At 40.2% G+C, this 19,573-nt stretch overlaps 1 protein-coding gene across 1 annotated transcript in view; it reads right to left on the bottom strand.

The window, feature by feature from the left end:
* Positions 1–19,573, bottom strand: part of PRKAR1B (protein kinase cAMP-dependent type I regulatory subunit beta) — a 93,405-nt gene that overhangs the window by 12,298 nt on the left and 61,534 nt on the right. Inside the window, exons 8-9 of the mRNA XM_069870474.1 lie at positions 11,777–11,837; positions 8,352–8,473 (exon numbers count right to left, since the gene is read on the bottom strand). Of these exons, the coding sequence (XP_069726575.1) occupies positions 8,352–8,473; positions 11,777–11,837 (183 nt within the window). The remainder of the gene's footprint in view (positions 1–8,351; positions 8,474–11,776; positions 11,838–19,573) is intronic.

Genomic DNA, 19,573 nt, shown 5'->3' on the forward strand with positions numbered 1-19,573 from the left:
ACACAAGTTGTCATGTCAGAAGTGAACTGAGGAAACATTCATACACATTTTTTGCACTGGGTATGGCATGTGCAAAAAGAGAGGTTATGAAAACTGCTCTTAAGCCTTTGAGAATAGTAGGGCTACACTGCAACCTCCCAGTGGTTTTACTTGAAGACCTAAGCTTACCAATACCCCAGTGACACAGAGTAACACAAGTCCTGCAAGTACTTTATGATGCTGGCATAAGCAATGTTCTCAGTTGCAATGTCCCGAAGACTACTAGCATATCAGTCCTCAGCTGCCGTTTCACTCTTTGGTAAATAATAGCATCATTTCTGGGACAGCTTTTATGTTACATCTAAGAATCAGCAGTTCTAGGGCTGCTTTCCAAGAGAAGGCAGATCCTTTGAACTATGTAGCCAAAGACACTGCAAATACTCCTTTAGTTAGTGAGTAATCTTGGGGGTTTCTTATTTGCCAACCTTTGATTTGTAAAAGACTTTTATACAAAAACAAGGGAAGAAATAAACAAATTCCAGTCAGCAATACAAAGAGCAAGTGACTTCCACATAACCTGCAGTCAGAAAATAACAACCATCATTTTTGGGTGGTAAAATTTAAGATAAAGGCAAAAGGATGGCCAGTTGATGTATTAGCCTGGGATTCTGTCCATAGCACTAACATTTCTGACACTAAGGGTTCTCTGCCTTAGACCTTCTGTGTGTGAAATGATGAAGATCCAGACCTTCAAAGCATTTAATTCCTATTCTTCAACAGGAATGAAGAACTACCTTAAGTTTTGTGCCTGTGCTTCACACCACAACATATAATGCAGAGGTTGTTTCACACACCTCATCACACAGGTCTAGTGAGGATAAACTCCATGAAGTTTATAAGATGTTCATGTAAGACAGATAAGTAGTTAAGATAAAATAAGCTGGTTAAAATGTTACCTATACTATATACCACAGTTATAAAGACTTTCAAAATTATTTGGTAATAATACCAATGGATACGCTAATCAAGAATTCTTTTCCATAAGAAAATATTGGCTGCATACATTGCTCTTAATCTGTTGTCCTACTCATGAGATGTCTTTTAAATTAAAGGTTCATTTTCATAATATATAAGCTAGATGATCTTCATGGTGTTGGAGAAGGATAATGCAACAGGACTTAATTCTGATTGTGGACTCAATATTGAGTCATGATTGGGTTTGACGGTATTTTTTTAACCGTACATTTTTAAACTATTATACATTATTCTCCAGTCTCCTGGTTCATAGCAACTCACAGAATTTACATACAGTTGTCCTGGTTTCTGCCACAAATGAGGAACAAAATCTGTGAAGTTCTAAAATAGACTAGAAATATTGGATAATCTGAAGTTTCACCAAATTGTTAAGAAAAAGCTCCATCGTACATCACTTCTGAGCTTTTGGACTTTGCACAATTTACCAGAGGTGACTGCGTTGTGGTGATTATTAGTGAGGTAGTTGGAAGGAAGGGCCAAAAGCTGCAGTACTGACAGGTCCTCCACGGCTGGTGGGAGGAAGAAGTGGAGCTGCCTGTTGCTTCCTATGAAACACTGTCCCTTCCTGGCAGAGGGCAGATCAGGATACGCTCAATATATATTGATATTGCATATATATGCAGCCTGATCCACTGCCCGCTAAAGTCGAAGTTGAACTGAGTTCAGCAAGAGCTGGACTAAACTGATATTTTAGTTTCTTTGACTCAGCAAAATATGCCACCTCCATTCTTAGCCAGGATGGGACCCAATCACATGCCTAACTGTCGATCTTTGACGTTAGCTGGCCATCCTGAGCACCAATGAACTCTAAAGTGGAGCCAATCGAAACGCAACTGCTTCAGCACAACCAGGTGATATTAAGAAAATTGAATCTACCTTTCCGGTACGAGCTCTATGGGAAACAATGCCTCTGCAGTTAAAAATAAGCTAAGTACAGGGCCCTCAGTGACTGCCGGCTCTATTTATCGGTATATTTTGTTTATTAGGTATATCAGGAGTTGCTGTAGACTGCCTTTGACAAACATTTTCAGTATCAACAAAATCCCAGTAATACTAAGAAGTTCAGATTGCAGCCTTTGAAACTCCTTTTCTAGACAACATTCATCTTCCTAATTAATAATTAATCACACTGTGTTTTTAAAGAGATTATCAGGTGTGATAGCAGAGTGTGCCTAAGGCAGTGACTTCATTAACCATACGGAAAAAGTTTACTTTGTAGTTCTCCTGCCTGTCGCAGGGGTAGGTGCCAAAGGGGTCTCTCTTAGGTTAGAAAGTCAAAGAGCAACAATTTAGAGCAGGAAACAATTGGGCTATTATTTTTCTTTTTCTCTTTTCCTTCTTAAGGAGCTTTTAAACCATAAATCTTCAGATGCTTGTTGTGCAATTTAAAAGTCAAGTCGACTTTTCCTATAAAAAGACCCAATTCTGTGAAGAACGAAGAGCCCTTCCGAGTCGGACTGAGGACCTTCCTCTGCTGGTGCACGTTACCATAGCACGAAGAGTTTACAAACACTGTTCCACCTAACAAGGCTTTGAACTGCATTTGTGCAGAGACGCTCCGTAGCGTGCCAAGAGTGTCAGTGAGTCTGGAAACACTGATTTCACCTACGGTTCAGTATCTCAAGTACATTCTCAGCAAGAACTCACAACGGATCCTGCCCAGAATGGAACTAGTTTCTGGCCCTGACTTGAAATGTCAACAGCAGCATGAAAGATAGCAGCCCCCCGAGGATTACAGGGCTGCTTTCAGTGTAATCAGCCAAGAATAGTGCTGCACAAATAATCATTACCAATTAATTAGATATATTTTTGTCAATCAGACAGCTGTATGCATTAATTTTGGAAGGCTTTCTGCACTATCGATGAATTTTTTCCTCTTAGTTGCCAATTTTGCTACTCCCATTGCCTGGTTTCAGTACTAACAGATATGTGTTTTCCCATGAAGCTTTTGCTCAGCTTCATGAAGCATCATTAGGATGATTCCCATTGACAGGGAAGCAGGGAGAGTAACATTCTGCCCACAGCCTGGACTAACACAGGTAAGACGGAAAATCAGGGACCCTGACTCCCTACACAGCAGGACAATAACAAAGAGCAAATCCCCAGCTTTTTTGAAGTGCTTTTCACAAAGGAGTTGCAGACGAGGGTGCAACTACCCCCTGTAGCCTAGCACTAAATTAAATATACTAGTTTTTAAAGTTAAAACCAAAAATCTAATGTGAAACTACTTGATATAATGGGTCAGTTTCTCCTTGAATTTTCTCCTGTGAATTATCTTCTATTTTTAGGCCTTTTATTTTTAGGCTGCTGCATGCTATTGCTGGGCAACTCGACCAACTATTAATTGGAAATGTTTTGCTTCTCATGCTGTTTTATTTCTTTGCTTTCTGCACCACTTAAACCAAACTGGCCTCCCGAGAGATGACAGGGTACAGAGAGCACACTTAAAGGACAGTTACAAGCTGTTCTCCTTGGGCACAGTGTGGCACTCTTATAAACCTCTTGCTGTTCACTCCTCCTACACCTGCACACGTTTGTGTCTGTGCATGCATTTTTCTTAAGCCATGTCAAACTTTATGGAGTATTAGGGCCATATGGCAGCAGTTCAGCCAGCTCTCAGTATGCAGCTGAGATTAAAAGACTCCCTGAGCCCAGTCAGTGGAGTCCCGTGACAATATCCATGTGCTGTATACAGCACTTGGTCATGACAAGTAGATCCAAATGATCTGACATGGGAGGGGTGGGAGCTGGAAAACCCAGCAGGGCGCTTCATGGCTGCAGGTCTGCACATTTTTGGTACCTAGGTTACGGACGTCGAGGTGCTCGGCCATCCAGCCAAGTTCAAAGCTGAACTTCAGGGAGTGCTAGGTGATCATAACCGCTATTTTCAATACTATTGTCGCTACCTTTCTCAGTAACCTAGACAACAGCAAAAACCTCATTTTTTTCAAGTTTCTGAGCACTACTATACCAGTTTGAACTACCGTTTGAGCTGAAATCAGTGGCAAAGCACGAGTCAGGAATAAAATCAGCCCCCGTTCAACTGACATTTCATTTAAAGAGACTTAACATTTGCTGGGATATTTAACTCTGCAAAGCTCACATGCCTTTGCAAGCTACCACTTTAAAATGCTAGCTAAAAATATTTGCGTTATCTGAAGTCAGATGAATAAATCCTCCCTGCTGCTGGGTACACAGAGTGGCAGTGTATAATACAACTGCAAATTTATTTGTTAGAAACTGTACATCTGTTATGATTTACGCTTGCCAAAACATAATTCTTTATGGCAACAATTGTTTCATGGTGCTTAAAGTTTTTCACCTCTGTGCCAGGAATCTCATATGGGATAATTCCATGACCTTGGAATCCAGCAGATACATTCCACATCTGTCTGGTCTGGGAAAGCCTGAGTTTTGTTGTGTGAAAACTGGAGTGGGAAAATAAAACCTGGAAATATCTGAAAATACAGAAACTGCAGAGCTGCTTCTTTTTTTGTTTTTTTTTTAATTACTGGTTTCAAGTGTAGTAAATCAATCTCACAGAAGCGGCTACTTTGCTTTTGTAAGCAGACATTCACTTCTGATCCTATCTTCAAATTAAGGAATACGGTGTGAACATGGAAATAATTCTATCTCTGGAAAAAGACCACAGCCTTTAAATATTAAAACTAAATCTTGTTGAAGGCTGCTTGAGATCTAAATGGAATAGCACCCAAACAAGTGCAAGTAAACATCTTACTGGTGCCTGTGAAGATTTAAGGTGACAGAAAAACTGTAGCTGTCCTGGAATCTCAGGGTAATACTTTTCTCATTAAAGTTTTTAACAAATATGAACCATAAACAGCTTTCTGAACAGTGAACTTGAAAAGCCCTGCTTTCCTCTGACACTTCCCTGCGCACATTTTTTGTTATTGTAATAATTTGGCTGAGCTCCTGCTACAGCCTTGCTCACCATGGGGCACTGCAGCATTTTCATGCATACAGCCTGCACGGCAAGTAACTTGCACCCTACTACAATCTGGGCAACACTGGAGATAAGAAGGTGGACAGAAATCCACACACACACACACAAAACATTATATGAAGAAAAAAGGAGAAACATTGAACGTGCTTACCTAAAAGAAGGGGGAGACTAAATATTCTTGTGCATACTAACCAGGACAATATTCCTGGTTTAAAGCAGCAATTGCTGTTCTGATCATCAACGAGGCTGGAAGTCTCAGTTTCAAAAGGGTTTCGTGGTTGCACTTCAGTCTGCAGATCTTGAAGGGGCCAATTACCTTATAGGCTAGTTCTTTCTGCAGAACGAATATACTTAAAAGATGGTATCCCAAAGGATGTCACAGAGGAAGGCAGTATTGCAGGCTAATCATTAATGAATGATTAATTTATAAAGCTCATACAAAACTGTGCTAACAATTTAAAATCCACGTGTGAGCCCTGAGTGTCTTAGAGAAGCTTTTACGATAGGAGTCACAAGATCCCACTTGGAACCAGTACTTGTGATGCTGGTGCCCCAAAGCTTTCAAAATTGGTAACTGATTTGACTAAGACATGCCACGAATGACCGTGGTTTATAAGAAATTAGTACCTTACTCCAAAAATGCATAGCAAAGCTTAGCTTTATGCTACTGGACAGGGTACTCCAAAGTAGGCTGCATTCTGGTGATATGCGAAAGGCTTTCTGCATACATAGCAGCCAAACAAATTGGCTGCATTTTGAGTGTTTTGGATTATAAGGCCACAAACATCACAAAACATACAAAAGAAGCTAATGAGTTTTCAACAGATTGTGACAACAAACCTGCCAAAACTATTTTCAACTGGTTTGTAGAATAATGCGTTCCTGGCAGCTCACATCAGCCATCCTGCAGAAAAGTTTAACATCAAAGAAGTGAATTCCTGTGAAATCAGGTTTAAAATACAAAATATAAACTACGTGTGAGCGGGCACACATACCTCTGCAGCACAAGAAATAGTTGATACTGGACTGTTCAACACAGAAAAATACAGGCAATTTCCAAAGCGCAAAAGTATGTTAGATTTATAGTGGAAGGGTGAGGTGAGCAAGATACTTTATGATTATGCAGTATGCAGTGTTAATACTTTTCTACCTATTCAACTCTTAACAGCCGTTCCATGAAGAGGGGAAAAATAAAGGCCTTTGGTAATTCTTAAGCAAGCTGCCAATTTTCCACGTGGGATTTGATGGCTAAGAAAATCAGGTTTTCCTAGTCTTGCGCTGCCGCAAGGAGTAATAACATACTTAGTAACACTGGTACAAATAAAAATTCCATATTTCTGAAAAAAAGTTGTATTTCCTAATCTTTTCTTATCTTGCTAACAAAAAAAATTCCCTATCTAACATCTAGTCTCTTTTATTCTGGCACTGCTGTTTTCAAGGGGCACTACTCATCATATTTCAAGTTCCTTAAGTGTCTAACTGTGTGATATACAGGTGCAGTCTTTTGCACTGACAATTTTGTGACCATCAGAAGAAAAACTACGTTTATAAATCAAACACGTATTTCCAACACTCAAGAGGAAGAAGGATGGAATTTTAAGTGTCAGATACTGATTATGAAACATATTCTGGCTGCCTTGGATAGAGGCACCTGTCCAAAAATTCACAGATAAGGAGAAAGCAAAGAAAAACCTGTTGGCCTCTAAAGCATCTGGAATGGGCACTGCATAAATCCTTTATCACCTGAGCAGGGCAGGGTCTCTTTCCTCCTAAATCACAGACTCATAGTATGGTTTGGGCTGGAAGGGACCTTAAAGATCATCTAATTCCACGCCCCCTGCCATGGGCAGGGACACGTCCCACTAGACCAGGCTGCTCAAGGCCCCATCCAGCCTGGCCTTGAACAATTCCAAGGACAAGGCATCCGCAACTTCCCTGGGCAACCTGTGCCAGTGACTCACAGCCCTCATTGTGAAGAATTTCCTCCTTATGTCTAGTCTAAATCTGCCCCCCTCCAATTTACAGCCATTGCCCCTAGTCCTATCACTATATGTCTGTAAAAAGTCCCTCCCCAGCTTTCTTGTAGCCCCAATCACGTACTGGAAGCTCGCTATAAGGTCAACTCAGAGTCTTCTCTTCTCCAGCCTGAACAACGCCAATTCTCTCAGCCTGTCCTCTGTGCGAGGTGCTCCAGCCCTCGAATCATCTTTGTAGCCCTCACGTCACAACACAGCAGCCTGATGGAGCCACAGATGTATTCTGTGTGCACACAACTGGATCCCAAGGCAACATAATGATACCAGCTTCCTTACATCCATCTGACCTTCTTCTCCCACAGTGAGGGATTCAGGTTACCTCCTAGCTCCTGTGCCACCACTGCCGTGTTGCTGGCCATGTAACACGTGGCCTGGGATTTGCACTTGAGCTGTCACCACACAGTCAGATGTTCATAGAATCATAGAATCATAGAATAACCAGGTTGGAAGAGACCCACCGGATCATCGAGTCCAACCATTCCTATCAAAGGATCATCGAGTCCAACCATTCCTATCAACCAACCATTCCTATCAAACCTATGTTGGCCCTTCCCAGTCTATATATTTGTGTATGAACACTCATAGCTGGTACTGAAAAGCTCCTGCTCCAATACATATAAAATGATACCCTAATGCTATCTTGTTTTTCTTAGATATGCCTTTCTAATACCTTTTTATAACTTGTATCACAGCACTTAGGTATTCGTATGAGATACCAAGGATCCAAATATTTATGTCAGAGAATGAGGAAAAACCCCGTCAGCATTTGTTTGCCCAAGTGTGATGGTAGAAGTGAAGTTTCAGATAATCTTCCAAAAAGATGTCAGCATTTTCAGCTGCCTGACAGATCTGTCTGCCTGTGTGAGAGTAAACAAGAAAATGGCTCAGCCATTTGGACTGAGTTTAAGGCAAAACAAAGAACAAATTATCCATTTTCAGATCAGGTCTCCTGCTCCAGTTTACAGATGTTCATTTGTGATATCCCCTGTAAGTCCCTTTGGGAACAATAATCAATGCACTGTGTGGCTGGCCAGCCTTGTCAAAGGCAATTTAAACAAGAAAAATCTCATGTAGAAAACAAACCTTCAAAAGACACTAGACACATCTCAAAATTCCTCTGCATCTTCGATTTACTGGAAATCAGGCATCATCCTTCTTGAGACATTTCTGTAGAACTGGTATCTGAATTCCTTTCAATTTTGAGCAACTCTCCTGGTTTCAGTGGAGTTAGTTCAGATTTATGCAGAAGTAAGAAATTAAACTGAACCCATATTTCTTTAATATGAAGTCTTATCTTTACCAGGAAATGACAGAGCTTATCAAAATGCCAACCTTACCTCTGTAATAATGAAGAAGTCATCACCAGGCTCACCCTGCACAACAATTTTTTCTCCGTCTTCAAACTGGACAGGTTCCAGTGCATCAGCCACTGTCAGCCGCTCCCATTTGTCCAGGGACTCTAAAATATTGAAGATCATAAAGCTTTATTATAAAAATACTCTAACTTTGGCTGAAGATTCATATCTAAACTGACAGCTCTGCTCTGCCTGGTTCTGTTATAAAAGAAACATTTCTTTCATCCAGGCACTTCGCACGAACCTCCAGTTGGGAAATATGAATATGTTTATGCAATGTGTCTTAGACTTTAGTAATCACCCAGATAATAATCTTAAAAGTTAGACAGGAAAAGTTGGCTGAGGTTCCCCATGCCTGCGATCTGATCTGCACTGCCCTGATGCTGCAGCAGACTGGAACAGCTTAGGAGCTGTTTGGAGACACCAGTGATACAGGATTGCTGAGATCCTCTTACCACATCCCACACCAGATGTCAGAACAAGTCCTACTGTCTTTTTTCCAAGAGTTTCTCTCAGCTGGTTACCAATAGACTGCTAGATAAGCAATGCAAAAGTACCGATCCAAAAGCTGACTCTTCCTCCTCACTGAAGCCAAGGGCATGTCCCTGGTAGCATGGATGGCAGTAGGACCAGAGCTCAGTACGGGTGTTTGAAGTGGCACCTCTGTTACATTCGCCACTACGATGGCTTACAAAGTATTTTTCTTTTCATTCTTCTGCTTAGTGGGAAAGTTATAAAACTTCCAACTTCAAAACAAAAAAACTACCAGTCTGTTTTATGAGTAACACAGACTGCTTCCTGTGGCTTGATGTCCTTATCAGACACCTGCAGCTGCAACAAATCCCCTGTGATGCCTACACAGCAAAAGACAGACTGAACAGTGGCTCATCCAGGGCTGCTCACTGTCCTGCTGCCTTCCTCCTCCATTTGCTAAGGAATTAATTTTACTTGTCCTACCCTCTAAGAGAGGAGGGGTGACAACCTGTGTCTCTCTTCTCCATCCATTCGCTAGCAAATTCCACACAGTGATTCGTACTTGAACTTCTGTACTTTTACCAGATTAGACTGAAAGAGGTGACGTGTAAAAACTTATTAAAAGAAGCAAATAATACAATGATGTAACCTCAACTGCTGGGCTGGGCTAAAATTCATGTACTGGAGCTCTGCTGATTCTTACTTATTAAGAATTATTAAATTACTGTACGTCAAGACACAGCTTCTGACACCAGGATTAGATCTAGGCTGTTCTCTCAGATTCTAGTTTTCCCATTTTTGTCCAAAATATTGCTTAGAGGTATTATGTGAGCGTGGAAGAGTTGTTGTACTTTGCTGCAGAAGCATCAGTATCAAAATCCACACCTATATTGTCAGTGCAACATTCAAAAGTGCTCTGTTTGATGAAAAACAAACATAAAACTCTTCCATACAGACTGGAGTAGGCTTTTTTTTAAAAAAAAAAAACAACTCAGTAATTAACAATGAGAAGAACGAGTCTCTAGAAATTTCTTCCTTAGTTGGCTCTATGACAAAATCAAAACTAATTCTACCTGTAGTCATGAAGCATCTCTCTTTTCTCTAAGGGAATTGTGCCTCTACAAATACATTGGTTAATGGTTCTCGCAAACAGAGCATTATATATTAGCTTGTACATGATCAAACTCCTAAAGTTTGAGTTGCAGAGTTACAAGTCAAGCATCAAATAAAGTAGATGATATGCATTTTTTTGCAATTTCCAATTTGTACATATCAATTAATGGCTCTACAACTAATCAAATTCCAGAAGAAAGAATTTTAACAATTAGTTTCCTCGTATCTTGTTCAATACAGTATAAGCTCCTACTGATAACCTAAAAAAAGCCTTATATTTTTTAAATAAAAAGGCTCTTACAGTTCTCTGGCTACAGACACCACGCAAGGCTTGAAAAAAACATATAAGAAGCAGATACAGGTTTTTCAACCACAAAATCACCAGATTTTGACCACATCAAGGCATGAAGTGAAGGTGAATTCTTGGTGCTATGTTAAGACTTCTAAAATACCTTTCTTGTTTCCCAGCTGTGATTTACTTTTTAGACACGTGAAATAGATCCTTACACATTTCACCTAAATTCTCAGTGCTCCAGAAATGATGCATTATTTTGTCAGGTGCTTTTTTGTACTTAAAACAGTTCAAATCCAGAAGTCCTACCTCATTTTTTACTGAGATTGAAAAGCCATAATACAAACTAAGATATAATTATATTGCAAACCGCATGTTTAAGGAAGCACATCTTTGAATAACCTTTCCACTCTGAAATTGTTTTGAGATGTCTCATTGTTGTAATTGCTTCTCATTAGTGCAGGTGCAGAGATCCTTTTTTCTTTAAATACTCATTGTAATTTGGTATAATTTGTGTTCTTAATTTAGGAAGACTTAAATTAAGCATAAAAGAAGACATTTAAATGATGAATACGTGATTAATAAGTGAACAACATACTTGGCCTTACTTTAAGCACACAGATGTAATTGAAAATTTCACGCATAGCGCCTCTCAGAAGTTCAAGTATATTTTCACTGAGACTCTCATATTTCAAGTAAATAAGCTCAAATGGCAGAGGAATACCAAAACCAAGAAAATAAAATTGTTTAAATAGAAGTATTTTAATTACAGAGCAAATTAATACTGTACTGGTTTTTGTTGGTTTTTTTTTTTTCAAAATAGCCCCAACAGAAACATGATGTTTCTCTAACAGCATCAACATCTCATTGTACTGTCTAGCACTGTTCTCCTTATTAGAAGCTTTTGTTCTCTTAATGGTGATTGATTGGTCAGGCATTATGGGTTTGTTGTTTTTCCTACTGAAGGCCATCTAGAACACGTCTGAATTTCGTGGCTATCACATTAATCAAAGGGAAACAAAATCCAAGGACAAGAAACTAAACAGATGTTTTAAGAATGTGAGACAGGGGCTGTAAAACACACAGAAGAAAAAAAAATCACTCCATTTTGATTTGGAAGGTTAGTTTGTTTAGTGCACATAAATACAGTCTTCTCGCAGGGAAAAGCTTCTCACCTGTCACCTGGAAGGATGTAACTAGACTTTATGACAAATTCATATTTCTGCACTTCTTTCTCTTCTATCCATATGATCTTTACTGAAATAGCAGTTACCAAAAGGTTACCAGCGTATGCCTGCTCCCATATTTAAGGAAAGGCTTGTCCTTCAAACACGTGCTCAGTACATATTAAAGAATGAGAAAAACATCCTAAAAAGTGCCTTGTATGCCTTCATTCCTTTGGAAATGATGCAACCATGAGACCTCCTGTTTGACCATCACTGCTTTCATCGTGCCACCAAAGAGCAAAATTCATTCTGCCAACACATAGAACAGAGGAATTAAAAGGCAAGTCCAAAGGGCAACTGACCCAAAATGGAGACCTTGCTCAGGAATTCTTCATACATCTTCCGCTTTCTCAGCGTGCTGCCCTGTTATTAAAGGAGAGAAAAAAAAAGAAAGGAGGTAGAGCATTACACAAAGTATTTTTGTGATTTCTTCCTACAGCTGCTCTTTTTGTTCCCTCCCCTTCCAAATCTTAAGCATAGCCAGTATAAACAGCCCAAGGCAAATGTTTCCCCATAAAATGTCTGGGCAAGTTATATCGCTGATAAGCAAAGACAGAAGGAATCAAATTCAATCCTGGTGTAATTTCACTGACTTCACTGGTGTTACTGGACACCGTGGATGAATTGTACCTATTGTTTACAGGCACTCATTTTAAAGCCAGAGTTTCATCAATTAACTGTTTAGCTAATTCAATATATATCTTGTTACCTATGAGGGCCCAGCTTTGTAATTTAGAATTACAAAGTAGGATAAAACTTAAAATGTCCCTCTCATGGGTCCCATCCTTTTAGGTTAAAACCTCCTTAACGCCAAAGCATTTACCTATAAGCCCGGATTATATTCTGTAGAGTGTTGTATGTATTGTAACTGATGAGAAACCTATTCATATTATTTTAACAAGATTTAAATGCTTTGGAGCAGACAGTCCATCAATGTATGTGCAGCCACCAGCACAGTAATTTTCACTCTACTAAGATTTCACTGTGTGATAAATTACTGAGAAACCTTCTACTTACACAGTGTTTGATCACCAGAGACAGAAACCATAAGCAGCCATTCCAGGACATGTTTTTGAAGGAGACTGAGTTATGGATAAATATGATGCAGTATTACCAATGTAAAAATAATTAATTAATCCTTAACTCCTGCAGTGAAACAAATGACTTGAAAAGAAAACCATCCTAGGAACCAAAAAGGAACTCCAGGGTCTTCCCTGGGACTGTGCAGTTTATTCCACATTGTTATATGACAGCCCGCATCATTTCTGCCTAGGCAGAAGGATTCTGAGGATGTTAAAGGCTGCCTGCTGTCTGCTAGTCAAATCTACAAGGCAGGAGTGCACTGTAAAGATGATACACTCGTCTTCTGAAGAAAGGGGAAATAAAGCTGGCATTTTCTTATAGTCTAGGCAGAAAAGACAGAAGCAAATGTCAGTAACTGCTATAGAAAAAGCCACTTTTCTATCCCTCCTTCTCACCGTGAGTACTGCTAAGTGCTGGAAACAAAGGCAGAACATGGTGACAGACAAAGAAAAAGGAGAAGAAACATTTTACCCTCCACTGCCGAAGTATTCAGGACCACATGAAAGTATGAAAATGGGAAAGGCTGATGCACTCAAGTGCAATGATATAACTAAGAACTAAACATTGTCCCTCTTCCTACACACACTGTATAGGTGGAGCTTGATCCATTGATCACCAAAACAGCAGGAATCCTTCCACTAACACCAACATGGTCTGGCATCAGCAGAAGCTGCCAGGTGCTCTCCTCTGGGGACGGATCCCACTTGCATCCCTCTCCTGGAGCCACCCCTGCTCCAGAACAGCCGCAGCACCTTCAGGAGCTACCACTCTTCCCAGGTATCTCTGGATCAGCAGCAGAATCAGCTACCAAGGTCTCCCCCTCCACACTCTGTTCATAATTTCTGAGTCTGGTGATGACAGTTCACCTCTCGGCGATAGCATCGGTAACCCTTGTCTGACCTCTCTGACTGACAAACCTGGTTCTCAACCTCGGGGGCCCTCAGGAACATTTGAAGTGCCAGAAAGACAAAAAAAATGAACTTCAAACAGAGGAGGCTCTGCAAACCATGCCAAATCCTGACAGCTTGCTGCAAGACAAAGAATGGAAAACGACACTGTGCAGTTGTTGCTTTCCTCCCTGCAATCAAGTGGAAACGAGACCAGCAAAATTGACAGCTGTGGAAAACCAGATTGGTGGTTTAGTTTGATGGGCTGGGGCACCCACGGACAGATGTGGAAAATGCATTTTAAATGACTTGCGGACACAGATGAATTTTAAGAAGCAGTAATCAACAGCCAAAAGTGACGCCTGACCACAGCTTTGGGTATTTAGAGATGCAGACCCAGGAAGGTACGAACTGCAGGCATCCCACCTGGCCTGGAGAGCAAGAGCCCATCACTTACTACAGGAAGATGAGTGTGTAGGTTCTTAGCTAAACCAAGCCAGGGTGGTCATACGGAATTCACTGTGAAGACAAGTGCAAAGGCAAAACTGAAGTGGAAAGGATTGATTAAATGTGCTATTATCATTTTTCGTATTATGATAGTGTCTAGAACCACAGCGGGACTCCACTTAATGTAAATATCCCATGTCTCAGAATGAAAACACAGACAAAGGTAAGGGAGAACAAGAGCCTAGGAAAGAACTAATGGTTGAGACTTAGTAGTACTATTTCCCAACACACGCACTGAATCACGAGGTGAGTCAACTCAACCTCATGACTCAACCTGCAGGATGGCTCCATCCAACCCTCCGTCCATCCTGGAGGAGACAATTGCCTACTGGGCAGCACAAGCCACCACCAGCAGAGCTTCACCTAAGAATGCCCAGGCAGACACAGAAGCATGTGCATGTTTCTATGGGTATTAATCATCTTTTCCTCCACATGAGAGAAAAAGAGCATGCCTACTCCCCACTTTCCTTCATCAGCCTAATATTCCCCTCTCATCCCCTCCCATAAGCATAATGTCATATCTGATCCCTAATGTCCTTTTTGTACTTATTTGTTCCAGTTGCTTTACCCAAATTGTTGAGGCCATGGGCATGTACACCATCATAACCTCTTCTTCTAACCTTCAAGTTGTTTCTGCAGAAGCATCAACCAGCACACTCCCTGGGACATGTGCTACGTCTGTTCTTATGCAATATTGTCATGGATCTTTTAGAAGCAGCAACAAATCCGACAGTAACGATATCTGCAGACTAGGAGATACTATGAAAGCTTGCCAAGACAGGAAAATAACAAGAAAGAACCTAGAGACACTGGAAGTTGAAGTACAAAATAATAGAAGGAGCTTCTGTTTGGAAAACAGAGCCAAGAAATGCAAAGGAAAAAAATCCAAAGCACAGATGTTTGACGAACAGAAGAAGACTCGCAACTTGAAAAGCTGGAAGAGATTTACAGACGGTAGGTGAGACCCAGTTTACAACATCAGACTGCAACAAGAATACAGCCAAGGCTATTTTGGTCTGTATACTCAGAGACATCATCTAGGAATGAAGTTTAGAGGCTCTGTCTCCATGGCACAGATGTGTCAGCGCCTGGCGTGCTACACTCTAGCAGGGTACCTCTTCTCCGGAAAAGTGGACACCAAACAGAGCTTGAAAAACTGCTAAAACACTTGGGGAGAGCTGGTAAGGAAGGAGCAAAAAGAATTCAGCCTGAATGCTTGGATCACAGGCATGTCATGCTCATAGCTAGAATGCCGTGTTGCAAGGGTTTTAAGTAGACAGTGATCATAATCTACAGATGCATGACAGAAAGAGATGGCAATTTAGCACAGCATAACTTGACATAACTCAAAGTAATAGGAGAAAATTAAGAAAATCTAATTTAAGATTAATATTAAAAAGTTTTCCCAACTTCGGAATTATTCTCTTGCAGAGAATTTTCCCAAAGGAAGCAGTAGAAATCTTACTGCTTGAGCCAGATAAAAACAATAGTAAATGTACATGAAGAATTCTGCACTGGCAGGGTTCTTGATGGCATGTTTTAAAAAGTCTTTATTAATTCTTCTTTTTCTAACCTATTAATATCTTATTTCAATAGTTGCTGCTTCTCCCTCTCCTCCTTTCCTTTGTTCACTTTCTCCCTGGCTCTGAGCTGTCACGCACAAGCTCATCGTAAAGACAGTGGTTCACACTAACTACAAAGACTTGTTAATATTCTAAGCTGCAGTGCTCCTCCCTGAAATAGGCCCAAAGAGAAACAAGGTCACTTGCATTTGCCAAATCCACCCAGAAAACAGCTCAAAGCTAGTTTTAAGACCACGAAAAATGTAGCAAGCCCTAGGCTTAGCTTAAGCAATATACAGGCTAGGAAAAATGAATGCCCTAGAGATTATAACAAGTCGTGTTGAATAGGACGACTGCATCTCTTTTCCAACTGTTCCTTCTTCACTTTCCCTGTTTTCTCCATTTTTTCCTTTCCACTCCTCCAGTCCAGCCTCTGTCTTTCCTCCTCTCTGCTCACCTCTGTGCTTTGTCCCCTCATTGCTTTTCACGTCTTCTTTCTTGCTTCATTTTTTCAGGTGGACTTGACTGGGTCCTTCCTAAAAATCCCTTCAGTAAGAAGCCAAACAAATGGCTACCAAAAGGCAAAGCATGGCCCACGTTTCAAATAAAGAGTTATCCTGGCAGGAGGTGTCAGAATGGGCTTCTGGGCTGCTCCAGCCCCGTTTAAACCCTGCATAAACCTGATATTGAGTGATGCTGTGGGTGTACATTCTTACAGGAACTTGAAACAAAGAGTCACCTTGTATACTGCCCTTGAAAACAAAATAGCTCGCAAGGTCCCGGTGCTACACAGCACAGATGTGGGATGGATTGCAGGCTTTGGATTTGCTTTATGTTTTGGCCACTATGCAACCACATTTTACAGAAACACAAAGGCCTGCTGACTTATTTTGTCTGAGAGGAAAAAGGCATTTGTTAAAGAAGTTGTCCTCAGATTCAAAGTTGTGAAAACATAGTAAGATAAAGCCAAAATAGCATAAATAAAATGAGGCATAATATTAGGAGCTGACTAACCTTGATTTGTTATGACTTATATCCCAATATTACAATTCACTTTCCGCAAGCAAAGTTTGCCAAATAGGCAAAAAGGGTTGTATCCCATGCCACTCTGCTCTCAGAGCTGGGTATCTTGGACCATGGGATCTCCAGGATAGTTAAATAAACCCGAAACAAGCCGCCTTAAAGAAGAAATTACAAGAAATTAATACTTCAAATTTCCTCAGTCTGGGAACCGAATTGTCTGGGGGATCAATTTGATGTTGGAATACAGACATTTGCCTCTCTGGTATTTGTGGTATTTGCTATATTTAGAATACAAATATTGTACTACCCTGGGATGTTCCCCACTCCGTGATGCTCTTGAATCCCAACTGCAAAGAAGAGAGCTGCAACATCTTAGCAACAGAATTACATGAGAACCCTATGGCAAAAAATTCCTTTGCATCTCTCCCAGAGGAATGTAAGTAAATAAATATAGAATATATACATAAATATGTGTGTGTGTTTGGGTGTGCACACACAGAGAGCATATACATTAAAACATTTGCTACAGAGCGAAAAGTATGCAACTCAGCACAGATAATTTTATGAAATAAATGGAACACACAGCTGGAAAGTGTACTGAGGGGGGAACACACTGAAGTGGCTTTTTGTAATCCATCTAGCACAATGATTTTCATGCTATACTACTTTGTCAAGGACTGCAGTGAAAGCCAAGGAACTTCACTGCAAAACTTGACAAAAAGAACTATCCTAACATTTACAATCATCACAGCTGCTAAAACAAACTTGAATGTGACCTCCAAGCCACCAGGGTACCTTAGCTGAGACAATGAAATATAAAGAAATATATCTGTTGTAACAAACTTATTTTGGGAGAGGGTAAATAATATATGGATGACAACTGTAACTAAAAGCCAGCAGGAACTTGCATCAGGCTTTGTCCATCCGAAAAAAGGAAAACCCAAACTCCCAAAACCTCCTGAGATGCATTTTATTTATATCATAAAACACTCAGGATCAATGAGACATCTAAGTAGGGAAAACGCCACTAAGCAGAAATAAAAACTAGAAGTTACTAAATCTGAAGCAGAGAATCAAAAAAGCCTGCAAAGAGAAATAAGGTAGAGAGTCAAGTGTCTCATAACAGGGTAATTTTTTTTTTTTTTTGGCAAGTGTGGATCTGAAGGCTGATATGCAAATAAATATTTACAACTTGAATAAAATTTCAACACCAGACTGAGAAAACATGGGGCTAGTCATGGCCAGGAAGGAATGCAGACAAAAGAAAAAAACTATCTTGGGTTATGGAAAGGTTTTATCTTACTACCGAAAAAAAACCACAGCTTTGTTGGAAAATGGTCATTGATCCCTTGGACAAATGTATTTGCAAACAGCAAATAAAAATAAAAACCTACTTGCTCCCAAGTTTTAAAACCATCTTAAATTATATAGTTCAAAATATATCCTAACCATTACTATTTCTTATTTAAAGGCAGAGGCATTTCTACATCCAAAATATCCTGCAACTTTCTAGAAATATAAGGCTAGAGGCTAAACAGCAGGAAACTGTGTTTCTGAGACTTGAAAGGCAGCTACTACCACATCTTGAAACTAAGCATGGCCAAACCAGACACGTAACAGTGGAGTTAGCTTCAAGTATGAAATGCACCCACTGAAACATGATGTAATTAATTCTTAGGCTTGAGGAAATGTGCAGAGAGCCACTATAACCTGCCCTCACATGAATGCACAAAGACAGGTGTCTCATTTCACCTACAGCAAAGAAATTATCCATGCTGCACTTATAAGTAAATTAAAAGATGACAGACTTCACGTAGTCTGGATGGGTAAGGACAGCACTTCAAATCGAATATTTTCTATACCTGCAGCAATTAATTCACCATGATACCAGAAATATTTCCTATCTAAATATTGGGAATGCAATTACTACACTTTCTGGGTATTACAGACCACCAATTTTTAATGGTCTCAGATGTAAAAAAAGAACAAGAAGGGGGAGAAAACACCCCCGTGTTAAGTTAAAGGTCTCATCAACTGCAGAAACTGAGCTTGCTAGGTATGGTACCGTGGCCATAGGCTCAGAGAATATGTAAAATTCTATGATTCGATGAATATGTAAATTAATTTCAAAAGCACTTAGCCCTACACTAGAATGAAATAGAAAGGCTATGGCTGAAGCTTAGCGTTAAAAACACAGTCTTTTCCACTTTGGACTTTAAACCCTTCTAGTAAAACCCTGTCTCTGCATTAAATATTCATCTTCTGAAGGCTGCTATCAGATGGACACATGACCAACCCTGAAATCTCACAGGGTTTGACAGCTGTAGGTACCACTACTTCCACCAATGCTAAAACTGAGATTACCTAAAGGCAACAAGACCTGTGAATCTGTCCCTTCAGTTCTTAGTGGCAATGTTACAGGCAGCTGTATAAAGCTATGCTTAAAAAGCCAAGGAATATGCGCCTTGTCCTGACCTTCATTTCCCTCCTACGTTCCTTCTCTTTTATACCTTGGATTCTTCCTCGCAGCGTGCAGGTTCATTGCACCAGTGCATCCAAGTAGGACATGGGACAAATAAGTTGAGTGTGCCTCTTAAATTTGTTATGAAATTCTCCTGCTCTATGTTTCAGAAATATCTTGCAGAAAGGTCTCAATTACTACTGCCTGCTTCCCTGCATTTGGAAGTATTAAAAAACTATCCACCCTGCTTATCCACAAGAGAGAAGGCAGTACCCTTCTCAAGATTATTCCTCAGCAATCAGACTGTATATTTTGAGACAGAGTAAATTTCCATCAGGTGCACTCTCCTAGATGTCAGGGTGATGTTCATTTACGTGATACAGAACCGAGCCCATGAAATACAGTGTGAAAAACAGCAATGCTTCATACAGACATCCAACAGTCATCGCACAGCATAAATAAAGATCACTCTTACGCTCTGTTACTTAAGAACTAATCATTTAAGCATAAAATCAACTCAATTCTTTTGCTGATTTTTCTGTTATCTATGACATCCACTGAAAACACAGATGATCT

The sequence above is a fragment of the Phaenicophaeus curvirostris genome, chromosome 16 (assembly GCF_032191515.1).
Source record: "Phaenicophaeus curvirostris isolate KB17595 chromosome 16, BPBGC_Pcur_1.0, whole genome shotgun sequence".
Classification (NCBI taxonomy): Eukaryota; Metazoa; Chordata; class Aves; order Cuculiformes; family Cuculidae; genus Phaenicophaeus; species Phaenicophaeus curvirostris.